General features: G+C 51.7%; 1 protein-coding gene across 1 annotated transcript in view; it reads left to right on the forward strand.

The window, feature by feature from the left end:
* The first annotated feature begins 17,947 nt into the window (after positions 1-17,947).
* The window catches only part of RSPO4 (R-spondin 4), a 38,701-nt gene continuing 29,382 nt past the window's right edge, over positions 17,948-27,266 (forward strand). Inside the window, 1 exon segment of the mRNA XM_055140889.1 lies at positions 17,948-18,026. Coding sequence (XP_054996864.1) covers positions 17,948-18,026 — 79 coding nt within the window.

Consider the following 27,266-nt stretch of genomic DNA (forward strand, 5'->3'; position numbering starts at 1 on the left):
ACCAGATGGCTGAGGTAAAACTGGAGTTTTGAGACTGGAAAAGAAGAGCAATGGCAACCTGGTAGTGAAAAGAGCAGTGGAACTTCGGCAGTGGTGTGTGAAGGAGGTACATAGTGTATCAAGTCTCAGTGCAGAAGTAAATGCAGTATTGTAAACCTCTGTTAAAGCAACAGAAACACTAGAGAGGAAAAGTAGACAGCAAAAGCACCAGGAAAGAAGGCTGGGCAAGACCCGAAACCCTGGTTAGTGGGTCTGAGGAAGCATGGAGCTGACCACGATCATGGACAGAGAGTAGGACCATCCCCCCAGCACAGGGGGGCTCCAGATCAAACCAAAATAGCCCTGAATTCCCAGGCACAGATTGTTTATAGCAACAAACTCTGCTATGATTCAGAGAAGCAGTAAGATACAGCCCAGGGTGATAGAACCAGAGAGAATTGAGGTTAAGTCCTAGCTTGGACTTGGAGAAGTTGCTTTCTCTCTCTGAGTTCTGCTTCCTGAGTGGACAAAGGTAGGTGGTGATCAACTCTGTGCCTTAAGAACACGGTGAGGACTCAAGGAGACCTTGTAGAATGTGTGTAGTATGCATGCCCTCCTCACTGGGAAAACCACCTGCCCTGTTCTGAAGAGACTCGGCTACCCCCGTGGAAGGACCCATATGAAGAAGAGCTGAGATTCCCCAGTCAATGGTTTGCTGGCTGTTGGCATGAGCCATCCTGGGAATGGACCTTCCTAGGCAGCAGCTGGACAGAGACTATTGAGAGACCCAAGCCCAAAGTGATCACTCCGAATTCCTTGCCTGCAGAAGTTATGTGAAATAATAACAGCTGCTATAGGCTGGAAATCAGGGAGCTTTAATTTTCTGTACAAGTTTAGATATTGAGGCTGGAGTGATAGTACAGTGGGTAGGGCACTTGCCTTGCATATGGATGACGTGAGTTCAATCCCTGACACCCCAGATGGTCCCTCTTGCACTGCCAGGAGTGATCCCTGAGCACAAAGCCAGTACAAAGCCCTGAGCACTGCTGGGTGTGGCCCCAAAGCAAAAAAAATGGAAAAAAAAAAGTTCACATGGTTGGGCCAGAGAGATTGTACAGTGGGTAAAGAGATTGCCTTGCATGTGGCCAGACTGCATGATCCTTGAGCACAGAGCCAGGAGTAAGCCCTGAGCACACCCAGTGTGGCCCACTCTACTGCAAAAACAAAAGAAAAGTATCAGAGTAAATGTTTTAGTCATTGTGGGCTGCAGAAGTGGGGGGTGTCTCTGTCCCAGTTCTGCTGCTGTGGTGCCAAGTCAACCATGGGCTAGACAAAATCACCTCACTGTGTTCTAGTAAAACTTCATAAAAATAAGTGGCAACCTGGATTTAGTCTCTGGTCCATAGTTATCCACTAAAACAACGTCACTTTTATTCATGAAAATGCATCACTAAAATAATGATTCATGTTTTTTTAATGCTCTGCTAAGTGAGTCCCTTTCTTTATGGAGTTAGTGGTTTTTGCTCGGAATGTCCATTCCCTCTTCTGAATCCCTTCCCCAGTGGACTGCTCAGGTCAGGATCAGGGTCTGTGTCACTTCAAGGCTAATTTGGGGCCCTTTCAACTCTTAAAGCTTGACATGGAGAAAACGCTAATCTAGCGATATGCAGGGGGGTCAAAACAAGCAAAAATCCAGATGCATTTGTGCCATTGGTAGAGAGCAGACTCTCAGCACTGTGGGATATTCAAAAGTTCTGGAAGAGCTTGAAACTAAGTCTTGGAAGGTAGGTACGACTCAGGACAGCAGAAGGACGGTCACTGCAGACCAGGAGAGTAGTCAGAGCCCAGGGTGGAAGGGCAGGCAGGGGCGGGGTCTGTGTGCTGAGGGCTTTGGATGTCAGGAAGGTCTTAGATGTTACCCTGAAGGCCAGGGCTTCTCACACAGACCAAAGAGTCCCTGCCCACGGACTCGAGAGAGAGAACCTGAGACACTTGGAGGTGCTCAGCGGCCACTCCCCACTCAGTGCTCAGAGTTTATGCTGGCTGTGCTCAGGGTACCAGTAGGTGCTGGAGGAGTAACCCTGGGCTTCCAGAATATGGAGCATAAGCACTAGTCCTCTGAGCAATTTCCCAGCCCGAGGTTGTGACTTGTATGAAATGCTATGACCCAGACACTGAAGGCTTTTGCTGTCTTTTAAACAAACGACCAAAAAAAAAAATTGGGAAACATTCTGATTTGGGTTTCCTGTGAAGCAGACACTCAAACAAGGAATCAGGCAAATAGTTGCTTTGGGTGGTAGTTCCAGGAAAAGCCTTAAGGAGGGGCAAGTGCCGCCTGGAAGGAAAGACAGTGAAAATGACAGGTTACCGGGCAGCTGCTGTGGGCGTGAGAGCGTAGGCCCAGCGGGCTCCCCACCGAGGGCTCTGGGGACAACAGAGACCCCCCAGGGGGCTCTCTCTGGAGGGCAGGGAGCTGGCTCCAGACACCAGCTCCCACCCTTGGCAGGGGTGCCCAGGAACTTGTAATTCTCCACCTTTCGCAGGTGGTCAGTCTCCCGAGGCGTGTTCGTGAGGGTGTGCTGGAGGGACAGGCTGTCCCCGAGCGTGTTCCCGAGAGTCACTGAGCAGGTGGGCAGGTGGCTGGGGGAACAGTGAGCTAGAGGCCCAAGCACAGACTCCTGAGCACAGAGCCAGAAGCAAGCTCTGAGCACAGCTGAGTGTAGTCACACACACACACACACACACACACACACACACACGGCAAAAAAAAAAAGGCAAAAAGCACACACACAAAAACAATACTCAGTGGCTCTCAGGGATCATTCTTGGAAGAAGTGACGACAGCTGATTCCATATGCCCTGCTCCAGCTGGGGCCTGGGGCGAAGAGGGGCTGAGATTCCGTGGATATTCATAGATACGGTGGGTACCGGGTGCTCTCCAGAATCTCAGCGGGAGCAGGGCAGAGGCTGAGTTTGATTCCAGGCACCCCAGCTCGGAGGGATCCATGGGGCTGTCCAGCCAGCGGGGAGCAGCCTGACCTCAGAGCTGCCAAGAGGGTTTGGGAGCATTTCGGAGCTGGAGAGGGGAGAACTGAGCTGCAACCCCACCTGGAGCCACGGTGGGGGGGACACAGTAAGGAGGTAAGAGCCAGAGGAGAGAGCAGAGAAGGGGGAACGGAGCCCAGGGTCACAGCAGAGCCACTCTCTACTCAGCACCCACCTGTGGGATAAGCAACAGACTGGAGGCTTTGCTGTCACCCCGTCAGATGCAATCCCTTCCCCTCCCTTTCCTTCCCCTCCCTTCCTCTCCCCTCCCCATCCTCCCTAACTCTCCCTTCCCTTTCCTTTCCTTCCCTTCCCTTTCCTCCCTTCCCTTCTCTTTCCTTCCCCTCCCTTCCCCTCCTCTCCCCTCCCCCCTCCCTCCTCTCCCCTCCCCCCTTCCCTTCCCTTCCCTTCCCTTCCCTTCCCTTCCCTTCCCTTCCCTTCCCTTCCCTTCCCCTCCCCTCTTCCCCTCTCCTCCCCCTTCCCCTCTCCTCCTCTCCCTTCTCCTCCCTTCCCATCCCTTATCTTGTTTTCCCTTCCTTTCCTTTTTCTTTATGTTTTAATTGAATCAGCATGAGATACACAGTTACAAAGCTGTCCATTATTGGGTTTCAGTCATGCAATGTCCCAACACCCATCCCTTTACCAGTGTACATTTACCACCTCCACTCACCCCAGTTTCCCTCCTGCCACCCTCCAGCATGCCTCTATGGCAGACACTTTTCTTCTCTCCTCCCCCCGCCTGTGTCTCTGTCTGTCTCTGTCTCTCTGTCTCCCCTGCCCTTTGGGCACTAAGGTTTGCAATACAGGTACTGAAAGTTTATCTTGTATATCCCTTTACCTCCTTTCAGCACTCAGTTCTTGTCCAGAGTGACCATTTTCATAGTGGTTCCGGTTCTGTTTTAAGGGTTTCTTTAGGACCACATTTCCATAACTGGTGATTATTCAAGTTTTGGAGTTGTTTGTTTTTCTACTGGGGTCTTACCACCAAGCATTGCTTCTCACTTGGACATGGCAAATGATTCATTCATGTTTAAAATGAATTCATTATTGATCTTCTCCAGTGCACCAAACTAGCTTCACCAAAGCTGCCAAGGCATTTTCTTGAACATCAGAAGATAAAATATCATAACACTGTGAGGCGCCTTGCCGGGGAAGTTGCTTAGTGAACTTCCTATCTGCAGCAAAGCACTGTTCCTCAGTAAAGGGGTCATCTTCCTTTAAGACGCATTTGCAGAATAAATGCCTGCTACAGCTCGGTCACAAATAAGCGTTTGTTTAATTAGTTAAGGGTATTCTGGACAGATGGGGTCTCTGGGCTCTGAGTCTCTGTTGCCGAAGAGATCATCTTGGGGCCAAAGGAAAAAGGCAGATTAAGGCCCTTGCTTTGCCACCCGCCTACCCCAGTTTGGTCGCCAGCACTGCCACGAATGCACTCTGAGCACAGAACCAGGAGGAAGCCCTGAGAATGATTGGGTGTTGATTTTGGGGGGTGGCCACATTCAGTGATGCTCAGGGCTCACTCCTGGTTCTGTGCTCAGGGCTCACTCCTGGCAGTGCTCAGACCATATCTAGTGCTGGGCATGAACCATGGTCAGCTCTGTGCAAGGGCTTAAGCCCGGTGCTCTCTCCTTGACCCAGCAGGCCACCCCGCTTTCAAGCCACCCACCCATATGTCTTTTCCTTGTGGCGTTTTCCACCGTGAATCCCTCACCTGCCTCCCCTCCTCAGCCCCTGTGTAGCCAGATGACCAACTTCAGGTGGAAAGGGATGCCCCAAACTCTCAGCTGAACACCAAACCAGAGGGAGGAGGAAGCAGCACAGGAGCAAGAAGCTCAGCCCCTGTCTTGGAGGGGTGACACGGCCTGAAGACCCCACAGCAAGGTCAGCGCGGCACCTAAGAAATATGGTGGACAGGGAATGAAGCAGACTCGGTGGGTGAGGAGGAATGGGAGTTTGGGAGTGCAAAAATCTGCCTGAGAAGGCAATGTTCAAATCAAGACCAGGAAGACAAAATAAACTCAGGGTCACCTGAGGGCATTCCAGGCAAAAGGGGCAAGTGCAAAGGCCCAGTGGTAGTGTCTAGGCAGAATGGCCAAGGCCGCTTCCTGGGACCAGAGGAGAATCTTAGCAGGCTTCGAGCAAGGGAGGAAGATAACCTATCACCGAGGAAGAGGCCCCCTCTACCTGCTCCAGTTCCTCTTCTTGGTGCTCCTGTTTTCTTTCCACCCCCTCTTGGCCCACCTGGCCCTTCCCTTCTCCTGGGGAATCCTCTGGGACAAGATCCTGCATGTCCTCACCATTCCTTCCCACACTCCTCTCACAGCCTCTGCTCTACCCACTAGTCCTTCTCTGCCTTGACCTCAAGCTGTCTCCTGCCTCCTGGCCTTTGCACCTACTGTTCTCCCACCTGGAAAGTGCTCCCCGCTCACACTTGGGTTTCTGTTCAGTGACATCTCTCAGAGAAGCTCCCCCTCATCTCCAGGGCTCGTCCTCGACATTCAAAATGGGCGCTGGGGATACTGGTAGCCACCAGCAGTATTTGGGTGCCACCACGGCTGGCCCTGGAAGTACTTGGTGGTCACTAGGGCTATACCTGGTGGGCATGCAGTCCAAGGTTTGGGCTTGGTGCCTTGGGCACATCAGGCAGGTGCTCCCGGGCTCTGAGCCCCCTCTCCTGCCTCTGCGCATGTGTCTTCATTACTCCTTGTCCCACCCATACTGGACAAGGTTTGGAGAAGGCTCATTTGACCTTGCTCAGTCCTCGTGTGGGGACCAAGACTCGCCAGCTATGAGTTGAGTGGATGAATGTTCAACTCTTGCGAGCTCCAAGGAGTCAGCATGACCGACAGCCCCTGAGAGGCGGGTGGGGAGTGCAGTGCCTCCCCAGGTTCCTGCGCCGCCCTCACAGGCCCGGATCCCAGACTTTCTCCAACTCAGTCCCAATCTCCTGCTTTGCTTCCCCCTCTCTTTGCCAGCAGACTCTGCAGTCTTGTGTCCTCACCTGTCCCCACGCACAAGCGCACAGCCACTTCCTGGTCAAAACCCAGGGCTGGAGTGATAGCACAGCGGGTAGGTCATTTGCCTTGCACGCGGACGACCCGAGTTCAAATCCCAGCATCCCGTATGGTCCCCCAAGCACCGCCAGGAGTAATTCCTGAGTGCAGAGCCAGGAGTAACCCCTGTGCATCGCAGGGTGTGACCCCCCCAAAAAAAAGAACAGGAATGAAAGTGTCGATGAATTAACTCCCAGTGACGAGAATCGAGGTGGAGAGTGTGGAGGAAGACTGGCCTTTTGGTCACTCTAGGAGGTGAGCTCTCTAACCCAAGGTCCTGTCCTTCAGAGGTCATATGAAGCACGGCCTGAGCATATGAGAAGAGCACTTATTCCACACTTCCTATACATCGGGCCTACTTCTAAATGCTTGGCACATATTAATGCACACACTATTCACATGTATATGGGCTGGAGCAATAGCACAGCAGGTAGGGCATTTGCCTTGACGCGGCTGACCTGTGTTCGATTCCTCCGTCCCTCTCAGAGAGCCCGCAAGCTACTGAGAGTATCCCACCCACACGGCAGAGCCTGGCAAGCTCCCCGTGGCACATTTCATATGCCAAAACCAGTAACAACAAGTCTCACAATGGAGACGTCACTGGTGCCCACTTGAGTGAATCAATGAACAACAGGACAACAGTGCTACAGTGCTACTACTCACATAACTCAAATGCTCATTTCACAGCTGCAAAAATGGAGGAACAAGGATTTCAGCCACTTACCCATGATCACTTAAGAGTAATAAGTGACCAGGACTTGAACCCAGGCCTTCTGACTCTGGCCTCCTTGTGCCACTGAGTTCTATCTTTCTTCTCAGCTGGCAAGCAATGGATGCAAACAATGATGGCAGAAACGCCTGCAAATGCATCTTCTCAGCATCGGGCCGTGGGCTAGGCGTGCTGCTGTCACTTTTGGTGGCTCTTGGTCTCTGAGATCCTCCTTGCACAGGTGTTAGTACCCATTTCATAGACGAGGAAAGTGAGGCTGAGAGTGAAAGGTGAACCGCCAGAGGTGCCAGGGCTGGGCTCTTGCCGAAGGGAAGCTTTAGAGGGAGGAATCTTGTTTTCCCACTGTGCCATCCTGCTCCCAGTTCCCCATCCATAGACCCCATCACCACCTTTTGTAGACTCACATTCAAGCCTGGCTCCCTCTTACCCCTCGCCCTCTAAGAGACCTGCCATCCCCTCACTATGTAAGTCCATTTCCTTCCTTTCTCTCCCCGGGAGATTACCAGGAGATCAACTTGCTCATGAACGTGTTTCAGAGTCTCCCTGCTGTTTCCAAACACTTCCCTTTGTTGGAAGAAGTGCTGCCACTTTAACCGCAGAGAGGAGAACACTACCCGAGCTGTGAATGTAAAACCAGAGAGAACTCTGTAAAATAAGCAAAGCCCCAAGCCACCCAAACAATTGCAGCTCCTCCTCAATCTGGCAACAGAATTGGGTCTCTGACATTAGCCCCAGGATGGGGGTTGGAGGTTTTGCAAACACGGGAGAGGAGACCGTCTCTGACTTCCCACGGTGGGTTTTAAGTCCTGCTCTGAGGCCTGGCCTTTCTCCAGTGGGTGCAGAAGGAACCTCCTCCCACACCCGCAGCCCTGCACCACGCCATTTCGTGGGTGATGCAGTAATGCCTGGGGAAGATGTGCAGTTGGATTTGTACAGTCGAGTCCGGATGAGGCTAGAGGAGGAGTTTCAGGTTAGAGTCCCCTGGGGAACTCAGTCTGAGGCCTGGGGCTCAGGAGGGAACCAGGATCTTGAGTCAAATGGGACCAGGACTATGGCTCAGTCCACAAAGATCTGGGCTTAGTCATAACAGGTTTAGGACTCAGTCCAAGACCTACATCAGGACTTTGAGTTTAGGACTCGGCCTGTGGTCAAGGACCTGGCTTGAGTTTCAGTATGTCGTGAAGGCTCAGAGCTCAGCGTACGATATGAGTCAGGGTCCAAAGTGGGATCAGAGTCAGGACTCTGGGGGTCCTAACTTCAGGGGGTCCTCAAACCACTGCAAAGAAGCTGGCCATGTCTGAGCCCATCAGCGGGTTCGTTCACCCACTAGGCCTCAGTTTCCTCTGTTGTATACTGGGGATAATCATAAGCCCTCTCCCGAATCCTTCCATAGCTAAATGTCAGGCCAAATGAAATAACGGATGTCAGCAATCTTTGCAAAATGCAGGGTGTTGGGCAGATGTTTATATACACACCCCAGAGGAAACCCCAAAGGAGCCTCATTGCGGAAAAGTCCAAATGTCACTGAGCCTCCTACTCCATCTCTCTCCTCATTTCTATTCCGCCTGTAAAACTAATAATAGCTCACAATTACACAGCATGGCCTTGTGTTGGACAGTTCTACGGGCTTCCCGGGCTATTGAATTAAATTCTCCAACAACCCTAAGCACTGGGCACTAATCTTTCCCTCTTTTTTCAGCAGGGGAAACTAAGGCAAATCTAGGCTGAGTTACATGCTTAAAATTCCATGGACTGTGGAGGGAATCTCTCATTACAACTCAGATAGACTGCAAAGCATTGCCTGGCAGTCTTGGGTATGGAGTTGGAATCTAAGGGAGTCTTCATAGAGCAGGCTGATGTGGGGGGCATGCAAGTCAGAGAAAGGTCTAGGGATGACCCTTGCTGACCAGCAGCCTGCTTTTTCCAGGAGGTCAAGTCTCTGGAAGGAAGTCCCCACCGTGGCAGTGGGACATAAAAGGCTGGGGGGCGGGGGGTGGGAGAAGCTGGCCCATGGCATTAAGGCATCTCTTTAAACTTGTTTGTTTATGGAAAGAAATGTCCAGCCAGCTGCTGAAAACCTGTATTTTATGGGTAATTTTTCAATTTATTTCACACTGGTATTAAAAACAACCCACCACAGAGGCTGGAGTCCACTGGGGTTGGCGCGGGAGGGGTGGCTGGCTTGAAGCAGCACTTTTGTTCGCCAGATCATCCCAGGGCCCATGCTGCTCCTTCCCTTGGGAAAAACTAGCACAAAGGAAGAATGTAGAAGAGAGGATGGGTAGGGTGCGGGGAGAGGCTAAAGAGGTTGGAATGCAAGAGGAGAAGATCAAGTACAGGGGAGAGGGTGAGGTGGGAGCAGGGCTCACATCTCCGATTATCCTGTAAATGAAATTGGCCCACATATCTTGACTTTCTCCGGATGGGGCATGGTTTTTCTCCGGGCACTCCCCAGCATAACTCCCACTCTGTTTGGAGTTATCCAGAAGCACGTCCTGAGATGAAGATTTGGGCTCAAATCTTTTCTGGGGAAACCTGGGCCAAGACAGTTTGGGAAGAGAGCCCTAGGAGTGGACTGTCAAGACAGTCTCCCTCAGGGATTGCTGGACGTTGGCTCTGCAGGGGGGGGGGGGAGAGGGAGACTGGTTTCTGGGAATCAGCATGTGGCTTGATGCAGGGGAACCTACTTGTCGAATGGGCGTTGGGGTGTTGATGTATCACGGATAGCTCCTTCCTTTTGTTCAGTCCCCAGCAGGTTGTGTGGTTTACAAATTCTGGTTGTTTCTTTATGATAATTCCTTGTTCGTTGCTTAGCTTTCCTGTTTTCAGAGAATTTGGAATTGCATCCCTAATTTTGTTGTTGTTATTTTGTGGGGTGAGAGGCCATGCCTGTTGGTGTTTAGGGGCTATTTCTGGCTCTGTGCTCAGAAGTGACCTCTGAAAGTGCACAGGGGACCATAGGTGGTCCTGGGGATTAGAACCCAGGTCACAGTCAACTTGGCTACTTGCAAGGAAAATGCCCGATCTCCTGTACTATCTTTCTTTCTGACCCTTGTAATTGCCTCTCAAAGTATTTTTGTGATGGCTGTTAAAAATGTGTCAGGTGCTTCCAGCACTTGAATCATCATGGTTTTAGATTCATTTGATCATCTTTCTCATTCAGACTGTGGTTTCTGATTCTTGGAAACAAATTATTTATATTTTCTGGACATTTGGACCATTATATTAGGAAACTCTAAGAATTTTTTTATTGAATTACCGTGAGATATAGTTACAAACTTTCATGTTTGAGTTACAATCATACAATGTTCAAACACCCATCCTTCCACCAGTGCACATTCCCCACAACCAATGTCCCCAATATAACCCTCCTTTCCCATCCTCCCCCTGCCTCCATGGCAGACAGTTTCCCCCATACTCTCTCTCAAGTTCTGGGCGTATATGGTTTGCAATACAAATACAGAGAGGTCCTTTATCTACTTTCGGCACACATCTCCTATCCTGAACTATTCCTCCAACCATCATTGTCTTAGTGATCCCTTCTCTTTTCCAGCTGCCTTCTCCTCCAACTCATGAGACAGGATTCCATATTCCTGGTCCTTGTATCTACTGTCCTTGGGTGTCAGGCTCATATTATGTGTGCACTCATTTATGTGTACATAAATGAGTGCAGTCCTTCTATGTCTGTCTCTCTCTTTCTGACTCATTTCACTTAATATGACACTCTCCATGTCTATCCACTTATAAGCAAATTTTATGACTTCATCTCTCCTAACAGCTGCATAGTATTCCATTGCGTAGATGTACCAACGTTTCTTTAAGCAGTTATCTGTTTTTGGCCACTCGGGTTGTTTCCAGATTCTGGCTATTGTGAACAGTGCTGCAATGAACATAGAGGTGCAGATGTCATTTTTACTGTATCCTCAGGATATATTCCCAGAAGCGGTATTGCGGGCTCATATGGAAGTTCAATTTCTAGTTTTTGAAGGAATGTGCATCTTGTTTTCCAGAGAGGCTGGACCATTCGGCATTCTCACCAACAGTGAAAAAGCGTCCCTTTCCCCCCATATCCATGCCAGCACTGGTTGCTTTTGTTCTTTTGAATGTGTGCCAGACTCTGTGGTGTGGAAACTCCAAGAATTAAATAATTTATCTTTTCAGGCAGCTCAGGGTTTGGATACTGTATGTAGGTTCTTACCTACTTTGGGGGATTATTATTGTAAAGATTATTTTGCTGCCAGAGTTCTTGCAAAAATTTTTTGTGGCGTGCACACCCAGCTACATTCAAGGTTTACTGCTGGCTTATGCTCAGGGAACATCCCTGGCAGTGCTCAGGGGTTCTAATGTGGTGTTTGGGATCATGAACTCTTATCCTATCTCTCTGGCTCAGTTCTTGCAATTGAGTTAAGTCCTGTACCAAGGAATAATTGTGATTACGGAGCCAGGAATAACCCCTGAGCATGTCAGGTGTGGACTTAAAGCAAAACAAACACACAGAAAAAGCACCACAAAATAAAAACGACATCCCTGGGGCTGGAGCAATTGTATAGTGGGTAGGGCATTTGCCTTGCATGTGGCTGACCCAGGTTGATTCCCAACATATCATATGGTCCCCTGAGCCCCACTGGGGTAATTCCTGAGTGCAGAGTCAGGAGAAACCCCTGAGCATGCCAGGTGTGACCCAAAGGCAAAACAAACAAACAAAACCCAACCATATTATATCCTGTTATGTCTTTTGAGTGCTATTGTATACTATATGTAATGTAGTACATTATGAAATATAGTACACATAACATCCAGTGGTATTATCCCAATACTGAGAATTTCATTAATTAGATGCTAGATCCATGGTAAGGATTAATAAATATTAAAAATGCACCCTGGCCAAGTATAGGTTATTCTAGGGAGGGAAGGCCAGTTTAATATTTAACAATCAATGTACCATATCAATAGATGTGGTACATTAAAGAAAAAAATCACAGGATCATATCAATAAATTTTTTAAAGAATTTGACAAACTTCAACACCCACTCCTTACAGGAGAAAGGAGTTTGAGAGAAAAACTCCCAGAAAATAAGCGCTAGAGAGAAACATCCTCAACATGATAAACACATCTACCAAGAGCTCCAGCTGGCAAAGAACTGAATACTTCCCTCCAGGATGCGGGGAAAAAAGCAATAGTGCCTGCACTTGCCGTAAGAAGATCAGGAAGACAATGAAAATCACATGTTATAGAATAAAACAAAACAAAAAAATCCCTGTCTTTATTTTGCAAGTACCAGGATTATCCATGTGGAAAACCCCTTAAAATCTATACCCCACCCCCAAAAAAACCTGTAGCACTGACATTTAAGTACAGCAAGATGTGAGCATACAAGATTAGTACATAGAAGTGTCAGCTGTATTGTCATAACTGAGCATAAATACATGAGCAACAAAATAATAATTATAATAGTATTGAAAATTGCTCAATTAGAGAAACACTTAGGTGTAAATCTAATAAAAGATACTGTCACTCTGGGGGCCGGAGCCATAGCACAGCAGGTATCGCTGTGTAATTACACCGCCAGGTGTAATTCCTGAATTCAGAGTCAGAAATAACCCCTGAGCATTTCTGGGTGTGACCTCATCCCACACACACACACACACAAAAGCAAAAATAAATAAATAAATAAAGTGTTGTCCTACCTCCATTGAATTGCTTTTACCCGCTTGCCAAAAATTAGTTTGACTTACCTGTGCAGGTTAATTTCTGGATTATGTCTTGATTAATGTAGCTTTAAAATAAATTTAAAAACCAGGTAGATTGATCTCATGACCTCCCCACTCTCAACCAAAATTGTTTTATCTGTTCTAGTTTCATTGCTTTTCTCTATAAATTTCAGAATAGTCTTGTCTATGCTTACACAAATTCTTGCTGGGAATGTGATCAGAGCTGCATCACAGGGACCACTTTGAGAACTGGCTTCTTGATTATATTGAGTTTCCCAGTCCATGAACACAGTATGACTCTGTTAGGACATTATTTGTATCTTCTTTTGGGGACAGGCAGACACACACAGAATAGTGCTTCAGGGTTACTCCCATCCCAGTGCTCAAAAAGTCACTCCTGGCAGTGTTTGGGGGACCAGGTGGCCCTAGGAATTGAATCAGGGCCTCCTGCATGAAAGCATGCCCTCCAGCCCGTTATACTACCTTTCTGGCCCTGGATCTTCTTTTGTAAAAAACAAAACACAATAGTAATTCACCATTTTAAGCATATAAGTCCTATATATCTTTTGGGGGGCAGGAGCGATAGCACAATGGGTAGGGCATTTGCCTTGCACGCGGCAGACCTGGGTTTGATTCCTCTGTCCCTCTCAGAGAGCCCAGCAAGCTACCGAGAGTACCCCACCCGCACGGCAGAGCCTGGCAAGCTCCCCATGGCATATTTGATATGCCAAAAACAGTAACAACAAATCTCACAATGGAGTGGTTACTGGTGCCTACTTGAGCAAATCGATGAGCAATGGGATGACAGTGACAGTATTTTTTTTTCTTTTTGGGTCACACCTGGCAATGCACAGGGGTTACTCCTGGCTCTGCACTCAGGAATTATCCCTGGCAGTGCTCAGGGGACCATATGGGATGCCGGGGATCGAACCCAGGTCAGCCGCGTGCAAGGCAAATGCCCTACCCGCTGTACTGTCACTCTGGGCCCCAGGACAACACTTTTAACAAATCATACTAGAGTAAATGGACATCCACAGGCAAGAAAGTGAAGTGATCTAAACCTCACAACTAATATGAAGATTAATTTAAAATGGACCATGAGGGCTAAGAGCTGGCAGCCTCAGGCTGGCCCAGAGAAGGGAATCTTGGAATGATCTGGTGAAGTACCTGGTGTGATGGTACTTACCCAGAGCACACACGAGGCAAACCGTGTCCTGGTCAACGCCTGGGAGAACTGGCCAGCCAGTCTCTCTAGCACAGCCGTTGTGCAGCCCTTGCAGCCATGAGGAGGAGGAGTTTGGGCTTCATCCAGAGGAAATCCAGTTCCGATGGCTACTTAGGAAGGAGCATGTGATGGGGGCAGAGGCAACCAAGAGAGGAGCTTGTGCATCACTGAGGCAAGAAGGAGAGAGACTCCGTGTAGCACATGGATCTAAGGTCCACCCAACTCTTTAGCTTTTCCTCCTGAGTCGCCTATGCTTTTCTCTTGCACATGGGTGTCATCATGAGACTGAGCTGTGGAGGGAGAACACAGCGGGATGCTCTAAACCCCCAGCCCACCAGAGCCACTCCTCTCTCTATATCTTGACTTGCCTACGTGGGCTTTGGGTCAGATAGAGGCAGAGCCCAAACTGGAAGGAAGCAGAGGGGCTGATGAGAAGTGGTTGGAGTATGCTGCAGTCCTTATTTCCATTTTCGCCTATTTGTGACTACAGTTGAGGTTATTTAACGAACACCACTGGTGTGCAAATCTCCAGCACTCCATGTGAGGACTTGTGTTAGGGAGGGAGCCTGGACAGCAGGCTTCGAGTTCCCAGATGGTACCCCCTCATGTCAGAGATGCTGAGACCTCCTGAGCATCTCAGGGCAAGGCAGTGGGGAGCACTGAGGTCTCAACACAGAGATCTCATCTGTGCCATTTTTAACCAAATGGGTACACTGAGCCCAGGAGAGCAGGAGGTGTTTTTTAATATTATTTTTATTTTTTTCTTGAATGACAGTGAGATACACAGTTACAAAGTTGTTCATGGTTGGGTTTCAGTCATACAATGTTTGGGCCTCTGGCCCTTCACCACATGCATTTCCCACCACCAACATCCCCAACATCCCCAGTTTCTTCCCTCCCCCTCCCCACCTCTATGGCAGACACTCCCCCCTCCTCCCCACCCTCCTCCTTTCTGCCCCAATCTAATTTTTCTTTCTTTTTTTTGAGCAGGAGGTATTTGAAACTCCACAATGACTAAGAGACAAAGGAATGGTAATTCATTCATTCACTCATTCATTCCTCCAATATTTATTAAGTATCTTACACATGGAGCACAGGGGCACAACAGAAAATCCCGGTGCTTCTGGAGGCCACAAACAAGCAAGTTACCCACGTGACAGGTGGAGCATTTTTGGAACTATGGAGGGAAAAAAACAGGAAAGGGGGGTGCAGGGAAGAGGCACTGTATTGTATCTGGGGGGACACAGCGGACCTTTCTGAAGAATAAACATTGACTGGAGTTAGGCCCTCAGAGACATCGGAGGAAGAATTTTTAGGTAGAGGATGAATGACAAAAGACCCCCTGATGGCTTGTGGGGTACCAGTCTGAGAAAGTGGTACTGAGGAACCAGTCTCTGAGAAACTGAGAAATCAGTCTGAGGAACAGGATGAGGCCAGGGCGGCTGGACCAGAGGCAGTGAGGGGTGAAAGGTAAGAACTGCAAAGCTGGGCAGCAGCCTTTGCACAACTTGTGGTGTCCGACTCTCCCCGGCCCTGTGCTGGACTCTCCAGAGGCTCCTGGAGGACCTTGGAGGCGCCCGCCTGGACTCTGCAGACTTCACTGGACTGGTTGGAGGCAGGAAGACTCCCCACCATCCTAAAGCTCCGCCTTCTTGGGATGCCTGAATTCTATGTATAGAGTCGAAGCCGTCACATTCCTGCCACATTCACCCACTAACACATTCATTCATTCAACAAACCCGCTGAGCAGCCCCTACCCCGTGTCCAGAATGCGCTGGGTTCCAGGGACCTGCTGTGACCTGGCCTCTGGGAGAGTGGACAGTTGAGAGGGAGGGGTGCGCACACACATTCACAGCTCAGTGTGATCAGAGCCATGGTGGAAGAGATCAGGGGTGCCCCGAGGAAGCCTGGGGCGTGGGCGAAGAATGAGGGAGTCCTGGTTGAGGAGCACAGTCAAGGCAGGGTCTGGACTGAGTCTGTGGAGAAGGCAGGGTGGGCGTCAGGTGGAGTCCACAGGGAAGCCACGCAGGGGACTCCAGAGGTGGGAGAGATGTTCGTGGTATGTTGCAGAGTTGAGGTCACTGAGATGAGAGGCGCGGGGGGTCAGGGAGTGTTCAAGCCAGAGACGTGAGAGGAGAATCTTGGAAGCCTCGGAGCAGACGGGCTTGCAGGACCCTTGCACGCCCATCCTGTTCTGTCCTGCCTGGGCTGCTGAAGCACGTCCCGAGGCCTCTGCGGGGCAGCTATGAATCGATGGGGTTGGCTGGGAGGGCCGTGATGTTCCAAGTGCCCCTGGACACTGTCCACCAGCCATCAGGCGGATGACTCGAAGGAAAATGGCCGACTGAGCACTGCTTCTGTGTGAGTTTCCTTCCCCTTTCATGACCTCATTGCTCCGGGGAACCCAGCAAGGATGGGAGGAGGGGATGGAGGAGACACCGATCTTTTTTGGATCAAATCACATGCACAGGGAAAGGACCACATTTCGGCGAGAGGGTGGCAAGGGAAAACTCCCCTGCACCCCAAGAAGTGAGGAGCTAAGGTGGGCTCAAGACAGTGAGGAGCTGCTCACCACCCGTTGTGTGGCCTTAGACAAGTCACTTGGCCTCTCTGAACACGCCTTTTCTCTCCTGCAAAGTAGGGCTACTCAGCACAAAAGCCCTTTACCCACAGAAGTTTTGAAGATCAAGGGTAAAGTGTTTAGCTCCATGCCAACCACACCAAACGGTAGCTCCCATGACCTTTTTAAGGTTTCTCGTGGGCAGGACCACAGAAGACAGAAGAAGGAGGAGGAGGGAGTTTTCTCTGAAGGCGGGAAAATGGAACCAGCTGCTCCTGGTCCCCGGGATAATAGGGGAGGGAACACAGCTTGGGGCCTGACCCCTTTGAGTGAATTTATGAGGTGCTGGTCCCTGCGAGTCAGAGAGGACGGACTCCACCAGGATGCAGGGTGAGAGGCCAGGAGGAACTCTGGGACCCTGCTGGGAGAAAGCAGCAGAGCAGGGAGGGAACCAGACACCAGGGTGTCCAGTGCGCCCGGCCTGCAGATGGGGACGAGGCGCTGAAGAATGACCGCAGGACAGGGAACAGCACCGGAAGTCAGTTCAGGTGGAGACAGAGGTGGGCTGAGCAGGAAGGAGCACTGGCAAGAGGGAGCTGAAGGAGCGTCTGCAGAGGGACAGCAGAGGGGAGGGGGGACTGGAAAGAGGAGAAAGGGGCCCTGAAGGGCTCAGAGCAGGAGAAAGAGGGAATGACAAGGGGGGCGAGAGAGGAGGGTCTGAGAGCACAGGCAAGAGTCACAAGGGTCCGTGTGAGTGTGTATGAGCGAATGTGTGCATGAGTGCATGTGTGTGTGAAAGTGTATAAGTGTCAGTGTATGAGTGAATGCTTGTGATTATAAGTGAGTGTGAAAGCATATATGTGTGTATGCGTGTCAGTGGTATGAGTGAATGTGAATATGAGTGTGTGTGAGTGTGTATGAATGAACGTGTGCATAAGTGTATGTGTGTGAAAGTGTATACATGTGTGTATGTGTGTGTGAGTAGATAAGTGTGTATATGAGTGCATGTGTAAAGTGTGAATGTGTATGTGTTAATATGAGTGTGTGAAGTGGACGAGTGTGAATATGGGGGTATATCAGTGTGAGTTGTGTATGCATGTGTGAGTGTGAGTCGATGAGTGCGTTTGAGTGTGACAGTGTATGTGTGTGGAAATGTGTATATGAGTGCATGAGTGTGTGAGCATGTGTATGAGCGTATGATTGTGAGTGTGTGAGTGTGATGGCAGGTAAGTGAAAGTCAGTGTGGGAACGGTCCCAGGCAGCAGGCCCCAACTGCAGGACAAACAGGCCCACCTCCTGGCCAGTGGCCCTGGGGACCCCCGCCCCCCATGGCATGCCGGCCCCGGCCCCTAGCGGGTTAACGCGCCGCCCCAGCCCCGGCCCCGCCGCACTGGCTCCTCCCCGGCCCCCGCGGGCAGTGTCCCCCGCTCGCGCCCTCAGTAGACCTGGTGGCCTGAGCCTGGGCAGACGGCGGGTCCTTGGCGGCACCGACCCCCGCGCTCCGCTGATGCGCTCGGCGCGCCCCGAGCAGCCCCTGCGCCCCCCGCGCTGTCGCCGCCGGGCCGTCGGGCGTCCCCTGGAGCCCCCGCGGGTGCCTCCCAGGTACCAGGAGCCCTGAGCGCCCTCTGGACCAGGCTGCCCAGATGCGGCCGCCACTTTGCCTGTTGCTGCTGGTCGCCCACGTCGTGGACACGCTGCCCTTGAACCGAAGGAAGAAGCAAGGTATGAGGGGGCGGCCGTGTGGGGGGCGCAGCGCGGCGCGCCGCGGCGAGGCAGACAGGGGCACGGCCCGGATGCTGAGCAACGGACCCCACGGGACAGCGGCCATCTGGTTCTGCAGACGAGAGACAGGCCCCAAGGCAGCCTCAGCGTGCCGTGCCGCAGAGCGAGCTGGACCCAGGAGTCTGTGCAGGGAGGGATGGAGCAGCTGGGCTCCCGCGCACGCCCCTGCTCCTGCACGCTCTGGGGCCAGGCTGGAAGGAACCCTTCTGGGGGGTCGGAGTCCTTGGGGTCTCAAGCCTCCTCCGCGCTGAGCCCAGAGAAGACGTCAAGAGCCAGTGGTTTGCGCGCCCTGGGGTTCACTCTGTCCCTACTGAGCAGGCAAAGCTCCTGGGGGTGGGGGTCTGGGGGGGACCCCTGCCTCTGCAGCTCAGACAGACCGGAGGCCTGCAGTAGTTTCCCCTGGGGAGACAGGGGAGGAACAGAGCCCCTGCTTTCCCACCTGCCCTTCCTGGGACCCAGAACAAATGTTGGCAGGGCGCAGAGCAGATACTAGGGTTGTGTGTGTCAGCCGCTCAGGCTCAGAGCAGCTCAGGAGGGTGTGCGTGGTGGCTGCAGAGAGGGGTTTGGCAGAACGCCTGGTGGACAAAGATGAGGAGGGGCTGCAGGGAGCACCATCCCACCTAAGCAGCCCCCACAGCCCCTCTGAGTGAACGTGCAGAATGGTGGTTAGGGGTTTTCTCCTCCAAAGGTACCCCACTGCATCCTCATGATGCTAGGGCCTCCCCGTTTCATAAAGCTGCTTGTCCACGCTCAGAGGTTTGCGGTCCCTTGGTAAAGCCTCAGGTGGGAAGATGGCCAGCGCCTTCTTTCCTTCCTCGGCTGCTGGGGGAAGCAGGAGGCAGAACTGCCCTGGGTGGGGGCGTAGGGGGTGAGGGGTGGGGGTGCTGGTCCTTAGAGGGAAAGCTCAGGGGCACCCTCCTTCCTGCAGAAGGAGAGTGGACAGGGCTTGACTCCGGGAACACTAAGCCCAGGGCGGCTCCCAACTCCAGGTGTGACTGGACCAGGGACCCAGGAGTGATGGTGGGGGCTGAGGGGAGCTGGGGCGAGCCTGGGACACACTCTGTGGACGGCCTCAGTGCGCGGGCTCCAGGGTGGCACCATCTGGGTCCAGGCCCCGCCGCCCGCTTGCCAAGCTCAGTGGCCGTGGGAGCCGTTTCTGCCATGCTGAGCCTCAGTTGACCCATATGAGGATCCTTCAGAAGGGCTCTCTCAGCTCATTTAACATTCTAAAAAAGATCTAAAAATTAATCATCATAAAAGCGTTTTCCTCATTGACTCCCCTTTAAAATATGAAAACAGTCATTTTATTGGGGAGGGACCTCCCAGGCAGTATTCCAGGGGCCCTAGGCCATTCCAGCCACTCAGTCAACCAGCTAACGGTTCAGTGCCAGAGTCCGCAGTGATGAGGACCACCAGGGACACCCAGCAGAGCCCCTGGAGTACTGATTAGTACTAGGAGTACTAATACTTTCCCCCAAGAGCACTAGCAGTACTTGATACTAGTACTTAATCCAGGAGTATGAGGAATACTAACACTTGTCCCACAATACTTGTTCCAGGAGTATAAGGGTCATACCTCGTGATAGTTGGGAGGGGCATGAAATGTTGGGGGTCAAGCTTGCACCCCTAGCCCCTGTGCTAGGTCCCTGACTTAGGAAAAATAATCTTAAGTATCTAAGTGTATGAGACCCCTGCGTGCTGCAACCACCGAGGCAGGGGGAGGGAAGGGAGTCTGGGAATGGATTTGGAGAAAGGCTTTATTTTGGTGGCCCTGAGTTTTCAGATGGGACTGGAGCGATAGCACAGAGGGTAGGGCATTTGCCTTGCACGTGGCCGACCCGGGTTCAATTCCTCCGCCCCTCTCGGAGAGCCCGGCAAGCTACCGAGAGTATCCCGCCCGCACGGCAGAGCCTGGCAAGCTCCTGTGGCGTATTCAATATGCCAAAAACAGTAACAACAAATCTCACAGTGGAGACGTTACTGGTGCCCACTCAGGCAAATTGATGAGCAATGGATGACAGTGACAGTGATCTAATTCTTAGGGCAGAGGTGAAAAGCTCAATCAGTTAGTATCTTCCTAATAAGGGGCAAGTACACAAGCTCTGGGTGGGCACTTGTGAGCATTAGTCATCCTCATTTCCTTCTCATTGTGTCCTTGGCTACTCACAACCACCTAGCAGAGGGAGGGGAAATGGGTTTGTTTTCTGGACGAGGAAGCTGAGAAAGGGATATTGATTTTCCCAAGATTGCACAGCAGGTAAACGTGGAAAGTGGGTTCAAATCTGATTCCTCTTGATACGATGCTGAGGTAATTTCTCCTGAGCTGTGCTCTGCCTTCCTGAGCCTCAGTTTCCCCTTTTGAAGAGGAGTGAGTTTAGAGGATCTCAGAGACGCTTCTGGGCTGGAAGGGGTTGGCTGAGGCACAGCACAGGGGTTATGGTGTGTGTCTCGCAAGCAGCCAACTCTGGTTCTATCCCTGGTACCACACACGGTCTCCTGAGCACCACTGGAAGGGACTCCCGAGCACAGAGGCAAGAGTAAGCCCTGAGTGCAAACACACGTAGCCCACCCCATGCCTGCCAAGTGCTTCTCTGTTCTAAAAGCACATGTGTCAGCAAGAAAAGAGGAAGCCCAGTCTTGGCCCGCATCGTCCCCGACTCCCCCCACCACCGTTGCTCAGTGAGGACTAGCCAGTGACTATACCTTGGTGCCCCACTGGCTGCGGCCTCTTCCCTGAGGTGGCCCCAGGGGTGTGAGCCCGGGAGGTGGGGGGATGGCTGAGACCGCAGGACTGGTCAGAGCAGTCATGGTGAAGAGGAATGGCAGACAGCACCTCACCCCGATAGGCCATGCTCACAAGCCCGCTGCCTGGACAGTACCCGCCGGGGTCCCTGCAAGTGGTACCTGCTCGGGCCATCTGGTCTCACGGAGGCAGGAGAATGTGCCCTGGGGGGATTAGGTGATGCTTCCTTTGACCATTCCTTGTTCGTTTGACAAGTATTCCCAGGAGCCTCTGCGCCAGGCTCTGTGCTGGGAACCCTGGGGACGCCTCTGTGGACAGCTCTGGGCCTGGCCTTCAGAAATGGCCAGGACGAGGGCCTGCCTTGCCTCCCCAGCTCTCCTCCAGGCCAAGGCCCTTGCCCCCGGCCTTTGACCCGCGCTGCAGGTCAGGAGGAGCAGAGCGCTGACCCCAGGAGCTGCCCCATCTCAGCGTTTCCTGTGGGGCTCAGCGCCCACAGATCCACACTGGCTCAGATGCGGCCTCCTGGGTTTTTTTTTTAATGAAACCCAATTTTTCTGCTTCTAAGACAAGAAAGAATGAAAGAAGGCTTGAGGAAGGCTCTTGGATCTGAAGTGTCGCTTACAAAACATTTTGATTAATTAAGTGGAAATTAATCTGAACCAGATGGGGACATTTCTCTTAAAACAGGCTCGGGCGTCCTGGCATCACTTCTGTTGAGCAGGGTTTGGAGCCTCTGATCTGAGCCCCCACCTCCTGGAGGCTCTGCGGGGAAGACACACTCCGAGGTACTCACCCCAACTCCCCAGCCTTGCCGGGGCGGGCGTGCGACACGGGGGAGAGTTCCCACTTCCACAAGGTCTGTCTAGATCCTTTTTGATGGGAGACAGCAAAGGGTGGAGAGTTCTGGAATTCCAAGAGCCCTGAGCCCCAATCCAGGGCCTTCCCCCACTAAGATGTGTCACCTGCCTCTGTTTGGTTCCATAAAACGGCAATGATCACGTCTCTTCCTTGACCACGGTCTCAGGGGAAGGTGCTGAAGGCATATAGGAGATGCCTCATCAGTGTCTGACCCCCAACCTGCTCCCATCTGACAGCAGGATGGGGTGTGGCCTGGATGGGGGTGGGGCATCTCCCAGTGAGTGCATCTGTCTCCCCTTTGCCTTTTCCTCTCCCCGACTCCCGGACTGGAGCGATAGCACAGCAGGTAGGGCATTTGCCTTGCACGTGGCCGACCCGGGTTCGATTCCTCCATACTCTCGGAGAGCCTGGCAAGCTACTGAGAGTATCCTGCCTGCAAGGCAGAGCCTGGCAAGCTCCCCGTGGCGTATTCGATATACCAAACACAGTAACAACAAGTCTCACGATGGAGACGTTACTGGTGCCCACTGGAGCAAATCGATGAGCAACGGGAAAACAGTGCGACAGTGCTCCCCAACTCCAAGCCTCTTTTTTGCTTTATCTCTCAAGGAATGTGCCTAGTTCCGAGGATCATTTTCTGTCATTGCAAAGCAGCACAGTCCTATTGCCTTCAGGGCCACAGTCCAGTCATGGATGTGACGCCACTTAACTGTCACTATGGTCACCAAGAAATATTTGTGGAGGTTTCTTGAGCCGCTCCTTTGGGATCGCTCTGGATGTTGTTGACAAGGACAGCCGAGATGTCAGCAGGCTCCGTGTCTCCTTGAGAGGCCAGGGATGGGCCATCAGAGAGAAGGATGCAGACAGGATGCCAAGTGCAGGGGTATCAGGCACAACTGGAGAAAATGCGACTCGAAGAGGGAACAGTGCTTGGCTGGGGTTGGGGGGAGCACAGTTTGTCCCCTGCTTCCTCTCGTCCATCTGCCGGCTCACTGTTCTAAGTCCAAGGTTCCGGAACTTATTTTACTCTATAGCCCCTTTTCCAGAAAAGGGAAAAAATAATGCTCAGCACCCTTCCCCCAGAAATCTGTCTTCTCTAAGTAAACAAACAGGCAGGACCACCCCCCCAAACCCCCTTACCCCCGCCATTGCACCTGAGGTGACAGCCACCTCCAGGAGTTTCCAGTGCAGCCCCTGAGCAGGGGTGGTATCCCTCACTTTGGGAAATATTGATCCAAGTAAACCAAAGGAAGCTTGCCTGAATTCAAAGTTCTTCACACTGAGGGTTTACAAATTGTTGGGGAATCAGAAAACTTAATTTCGTGAATGGAGCTGGCAATTTCTGCATGAGATGGAACTGGTTCTGAACGGTATCGAAGGGAGTGAAACTAAGTGGGGTGGATAAGCAATTTTTGTTAAGAGTCTGATAGTCGGATTTGAAGGCTTAGCCCGCTGTGCCAGTCTAACCCATTTTATTTGATTTGCCTTTTTCTTTCTTTCTTTCCTTTTTTTTTTAAGTAGCACTGTAGCACTGTCATCCTGTTGTTCATCAATTTTCTGGAGCAGGCACCAGTAACGTCTCCATTGTGAGACTTGTTACTATTTTTGGCATATCGAATACACCATGGGGAGCTTGCCAGGCTCTACCATACAGGCAGGATACTCTCGGTAGCTTGCCAGGCTCTCTGAGAGGGACGGAGGCATCGAACCTGGGTTGACCACATGCAAGGCAAAAGCCCTACCCGCTGTGCTATTGCTCCAGTCCATAATGCTTTAAAAACAGGCCGTTATTAGCTCACAGGCCATATGCAAACAGACTGCAGGCCAAGGTTTGTCTATAGGTGGGAGCTTATGAGCCCTCCTTTCAGAAGCTATCAGTGGGCATTGCAAGTGTTAAGACTAATCTTGATCTGAGAAGTGTGTTCTGGTTTATGTGTCTTTGTGGGGGGGCGAGGGAGGAGGGTTGTGAGTGGGTGAGCAAGCTTGCATGCATGTGTGTAAGTGTGGATGTATGTCCACGTGGGTGTGGATATGATAATGTGTCTATGTGTACACGGACATTAAAATGTCATTTGTGCCAATGTCACAAAATGTGTAGAGGCCAGGGCCAGAGCAATAATAATAATACAGTGGGTAGGGTGCTAGCTTGGCACGCAGCTGACCTGAGTTTGAACCCTGGCACCCCATATGGTCCCCCAAGCCCACCAGAAGTGACTCCTGGAGTAAGCCCTGAGAACCGCCAGGTGTGCCCCAAAACAAAACAAACAAATAAAATTGTGGAGGCCACAGTATCAGGCTCCATGACCTCCTAAAGGCAGGTCTAGAAGATCGCTATGTAGCAGTGGGGGAAACTAAGGCTTGGGGGATCACGAGCATGTGACCCCAGGACATCTAGCTCTGAACTCCGGGCGCTGCCCTGAGTTAGACATTTCTCAGTCCACTGCCCCTAGTATCTGGAATCTGGTGGTCACAGCCTCACTGAGTCAAATGTATTTGGGCCTTCAAATGTGGAAGGACCAATCCTCCAAGGTCCCAAATCTCCTCAGACTCTAGACCTCCTCGTCCCCACCCCTCCCTCAGCAGCCAGTGTGGTCATCCTGTTCATGCTCCTTTCCCCTGGACCCTTAGCCCAGTCCAGGCCGGCCATATAGAGGGGAAAGGGCACTGTGGGGAGGGAGCTGGCTGGTCCAAGGTCAGGTAGACAGTAGGAGTGGGACCTGGTCCTACCTGAGTCAAGAACTCTTGGTGCAAAGCCTGCTGGCCCCAGACTTCTCCAGAAAGCCCTCTGCCCGCTGCTCATCGGCACCCGCTGCTGCCACTCACACAGTGCTTCCTAGAAATATTCTAGTTGGGATTCTCAGCTTTCATTTTGTCTGAAGCTCCAGAGATGTCTGGAATAGTGAAACGTTAAGGCTTAACTGGCCAACTGAGTCCGTTGAGACCAATACTTGGAAACTGGGGTCTCCAACAATGGAAGCACCTTACCCTGGGTCACCCAGTTGGTGGGGTGGGACAGTGAGCGTGAAGGAGAGGCCAGGGGGGTGAGGCAGCTTTGGACGGGTAGACGAACAGGGCAGTAGAAAGGATTTGGGGCTTAGTGTTCCCGGGGTGTGGAGAGCCTCGCCTTTGCCCGGGTCCGGGATAAATGTCAGGCAGGAACATGGAATCCAGAGGCCTTTCCAGCTCCCCGACCATCTGTAGAGTGTCTTAAGAAGCACATCTGCCGGGCGGGGGGCGGGCAGGGACTCCCCCAAGGAGTGTCCTCCCCTGGTCTGGTTCCCATTGGCCCCGATGAAGCCAGTTCCAGGAGGATGCCTTGTAGCAATGTGGCCTGATTCACAGGGCTCCTGCTTTGTGACCCACGGGGGCCCGGAGGTGGGGGTGAGGGGGTTCTGTTTCGCCAGCTCAAAAGAAAGGCATTCCCCGGCCCGGGGACCTGGACCACATGGGGAAACCACCGCCTTTCCCCAGCAGCCTCCACTTTCCCTGAAGCAGGCCCGGGGTGCCCACATCCGCACAGCAAAGCATCGTCACGCCAGCCCCTCTGGACCCTGCCGTGGTGCTTGGCACACGGGCACAGTGGGTGGGGGAAGAGGCTGTCACAAGGTTGAGGGCATGATGGTGGGGGTCTCGGCCACTCACCAGCTGTGTGACCCCTGACTGGTCCTCTCTCCTTTCCGGTGCCTCTCTTGGCTCATTCCACGCTGGAACATGGAAACAGCTTCCTGGCATTTAGAGAGTGCCCAGTCGGTGATGATTGAGAGGGTCCAGTGCCAGGCAGGCCGGGGGGGGGGGAATGGAGGCTGTGTCAGGCCTGGGCTCAGCTCCCAGCTCCTCTCCTGCCATGCCTGGGTGGCAGAATTTCTTCCTGAACCTCAGCATACTGTCTGGGGGTGCAGGGGGTGGGGAAATGCTGGTGGCAGGATCCTCCACACCAGACCCTTGCCTGGTAGATCGTGCCTGTCACCTACCTGAGCTCGGTCAGTGGGGCCCAAGGTCCTGCCTCGCAGGACTTCTTTCTTTCTGGTGCCCAGAATGTTTTAGCTTGATGGGTTTCATTTGTGCCTCAGTTGGACAGTTCCGGGAAGCCTCACTCACCGAAAGAGCTGGAGGAGCTGGAGCCGGAGATTGAGGGGCCACATTCATACTTGTGTGACCCTGGTGGCTCTTAGACCTTCTTTACCTGAGCAGACTGCAGGGTTAAGGATAGATGGGGGGGGGTTGAGTGTGTGAGTGTGTGTGTGTGTGTGTGTACATGCATGCGTGTGTGAATGTATATTGTATCTGTGTATGTGTGTGTCTCTACAAGTTTGTGTGTCTGTCTCATGTGTGCTTCTATGTGTGTACACCTGTGTACGTGCATGTATACATGTCTGTGTGAGTCCCACACATCATGAACACATCACCGACAGATGGCTGTTGTGAATGGGGTTGTGTCGGAGGCCGATGTCCTAACCTCTGGCCCCCGCTGGCTGGAAAAACCCGGTCAGCAACTGCCTGGAGGACAGAGTCGGCCTCTCTCCTCTGTGCCCCTCCTGCGGGACTCTGAGTCAGGCAGCTCCTTCGCGCAGAGCACATTAGCAGCCTCCACGGTGCAAGCCTCGTTCTTGTTTTTTTGTTAGTTTTTCTTCTTTATTTTTTTAAATTGCTACAAATTACTGGTCGGAAACTTTCCTCTTAAATTTCGTTTCACTTAAAATTTCTCTGGTGAGATGGAGCGATAGTGCAGCGGGAAGGGCATTTGCCTTGCACGTGGCCAACCTGGGTTTGGTTCCCGGCATCCCACATGGTCTTCCGAGTCCCACCAAGAAGAATTCTTGAGTGCAGAGCCGGGAGGAAGCGCTAGACACCACTGGGTGTGGCCCCCAAACAAGCAAACCAAAGATGCTTGGGGGAGTCATTCTTGGTGGTGCTCGGGGGACTGAGGTTGCTGGAATGGAACCCAGGGCTGGGTATTAAAGCGGTGCTCACCCCTTTGAACTAGCTCTGGTCCTCATCTTCTTTCATTATTTTTGTATTGATACCTTTAAACTTTAGTTTTTAATTTTTATTAATGTAACATCATTTAAATTTAAAGATGCACTTTTATTTCATTCTTACATTGTATTTTCTAAGTTTAATTTTTTTCTGGTACTTAATTTAGTCTTTAAAGGTGATTTTATGTTATACATTTTACTAATTTAAATTATTGTAACCCAGGGGCCTGAGCGATAGCACAGCGGGTAGGGCGTTTGCCTTGCACGCGGCCGACCCGGGTTCAATCCCCGGCATCCCATATGGTCCCCCAAGCATCGCCAGGAGTAATTCCTGAGTGCAAAGCCAGGAGTAACCCCTGAGCATCGCTGGGTGTGACCCAAAAAGAAAAAAAAAATTATTGTAACCCATTTCGTTCTCATTCCTACCTCTGTGCTTGGGGATGACTCCTGACGGTGCTCTGGGGAGCATTTAGGATGCCGAGGATCAAACCCGGGTCAGTGACTGGGTACCCAAGTCACCTTGAGTGTACAATCGCTCTGGCCTCAACTCCTGCTTTTTAAAGTTATTTTTATTTATTTATTATTTTAAAATATGGTTCCCTG

The sequence above is a fragment of the Sorex araneus genome, chromosome 5 (genome assembly GCF_027595985.1).
Source record: "Sorex araneus isolate mSorAra2 chromosome 5, mSorAra2.pri, whole genome shotgun sequence".
NCBI classification, from domain to species: Eukaryota; Metazoa; Chordata; class Mammalia; order Eulipotyphla; family Soricidae; genus Sorex; species Sorex araneus.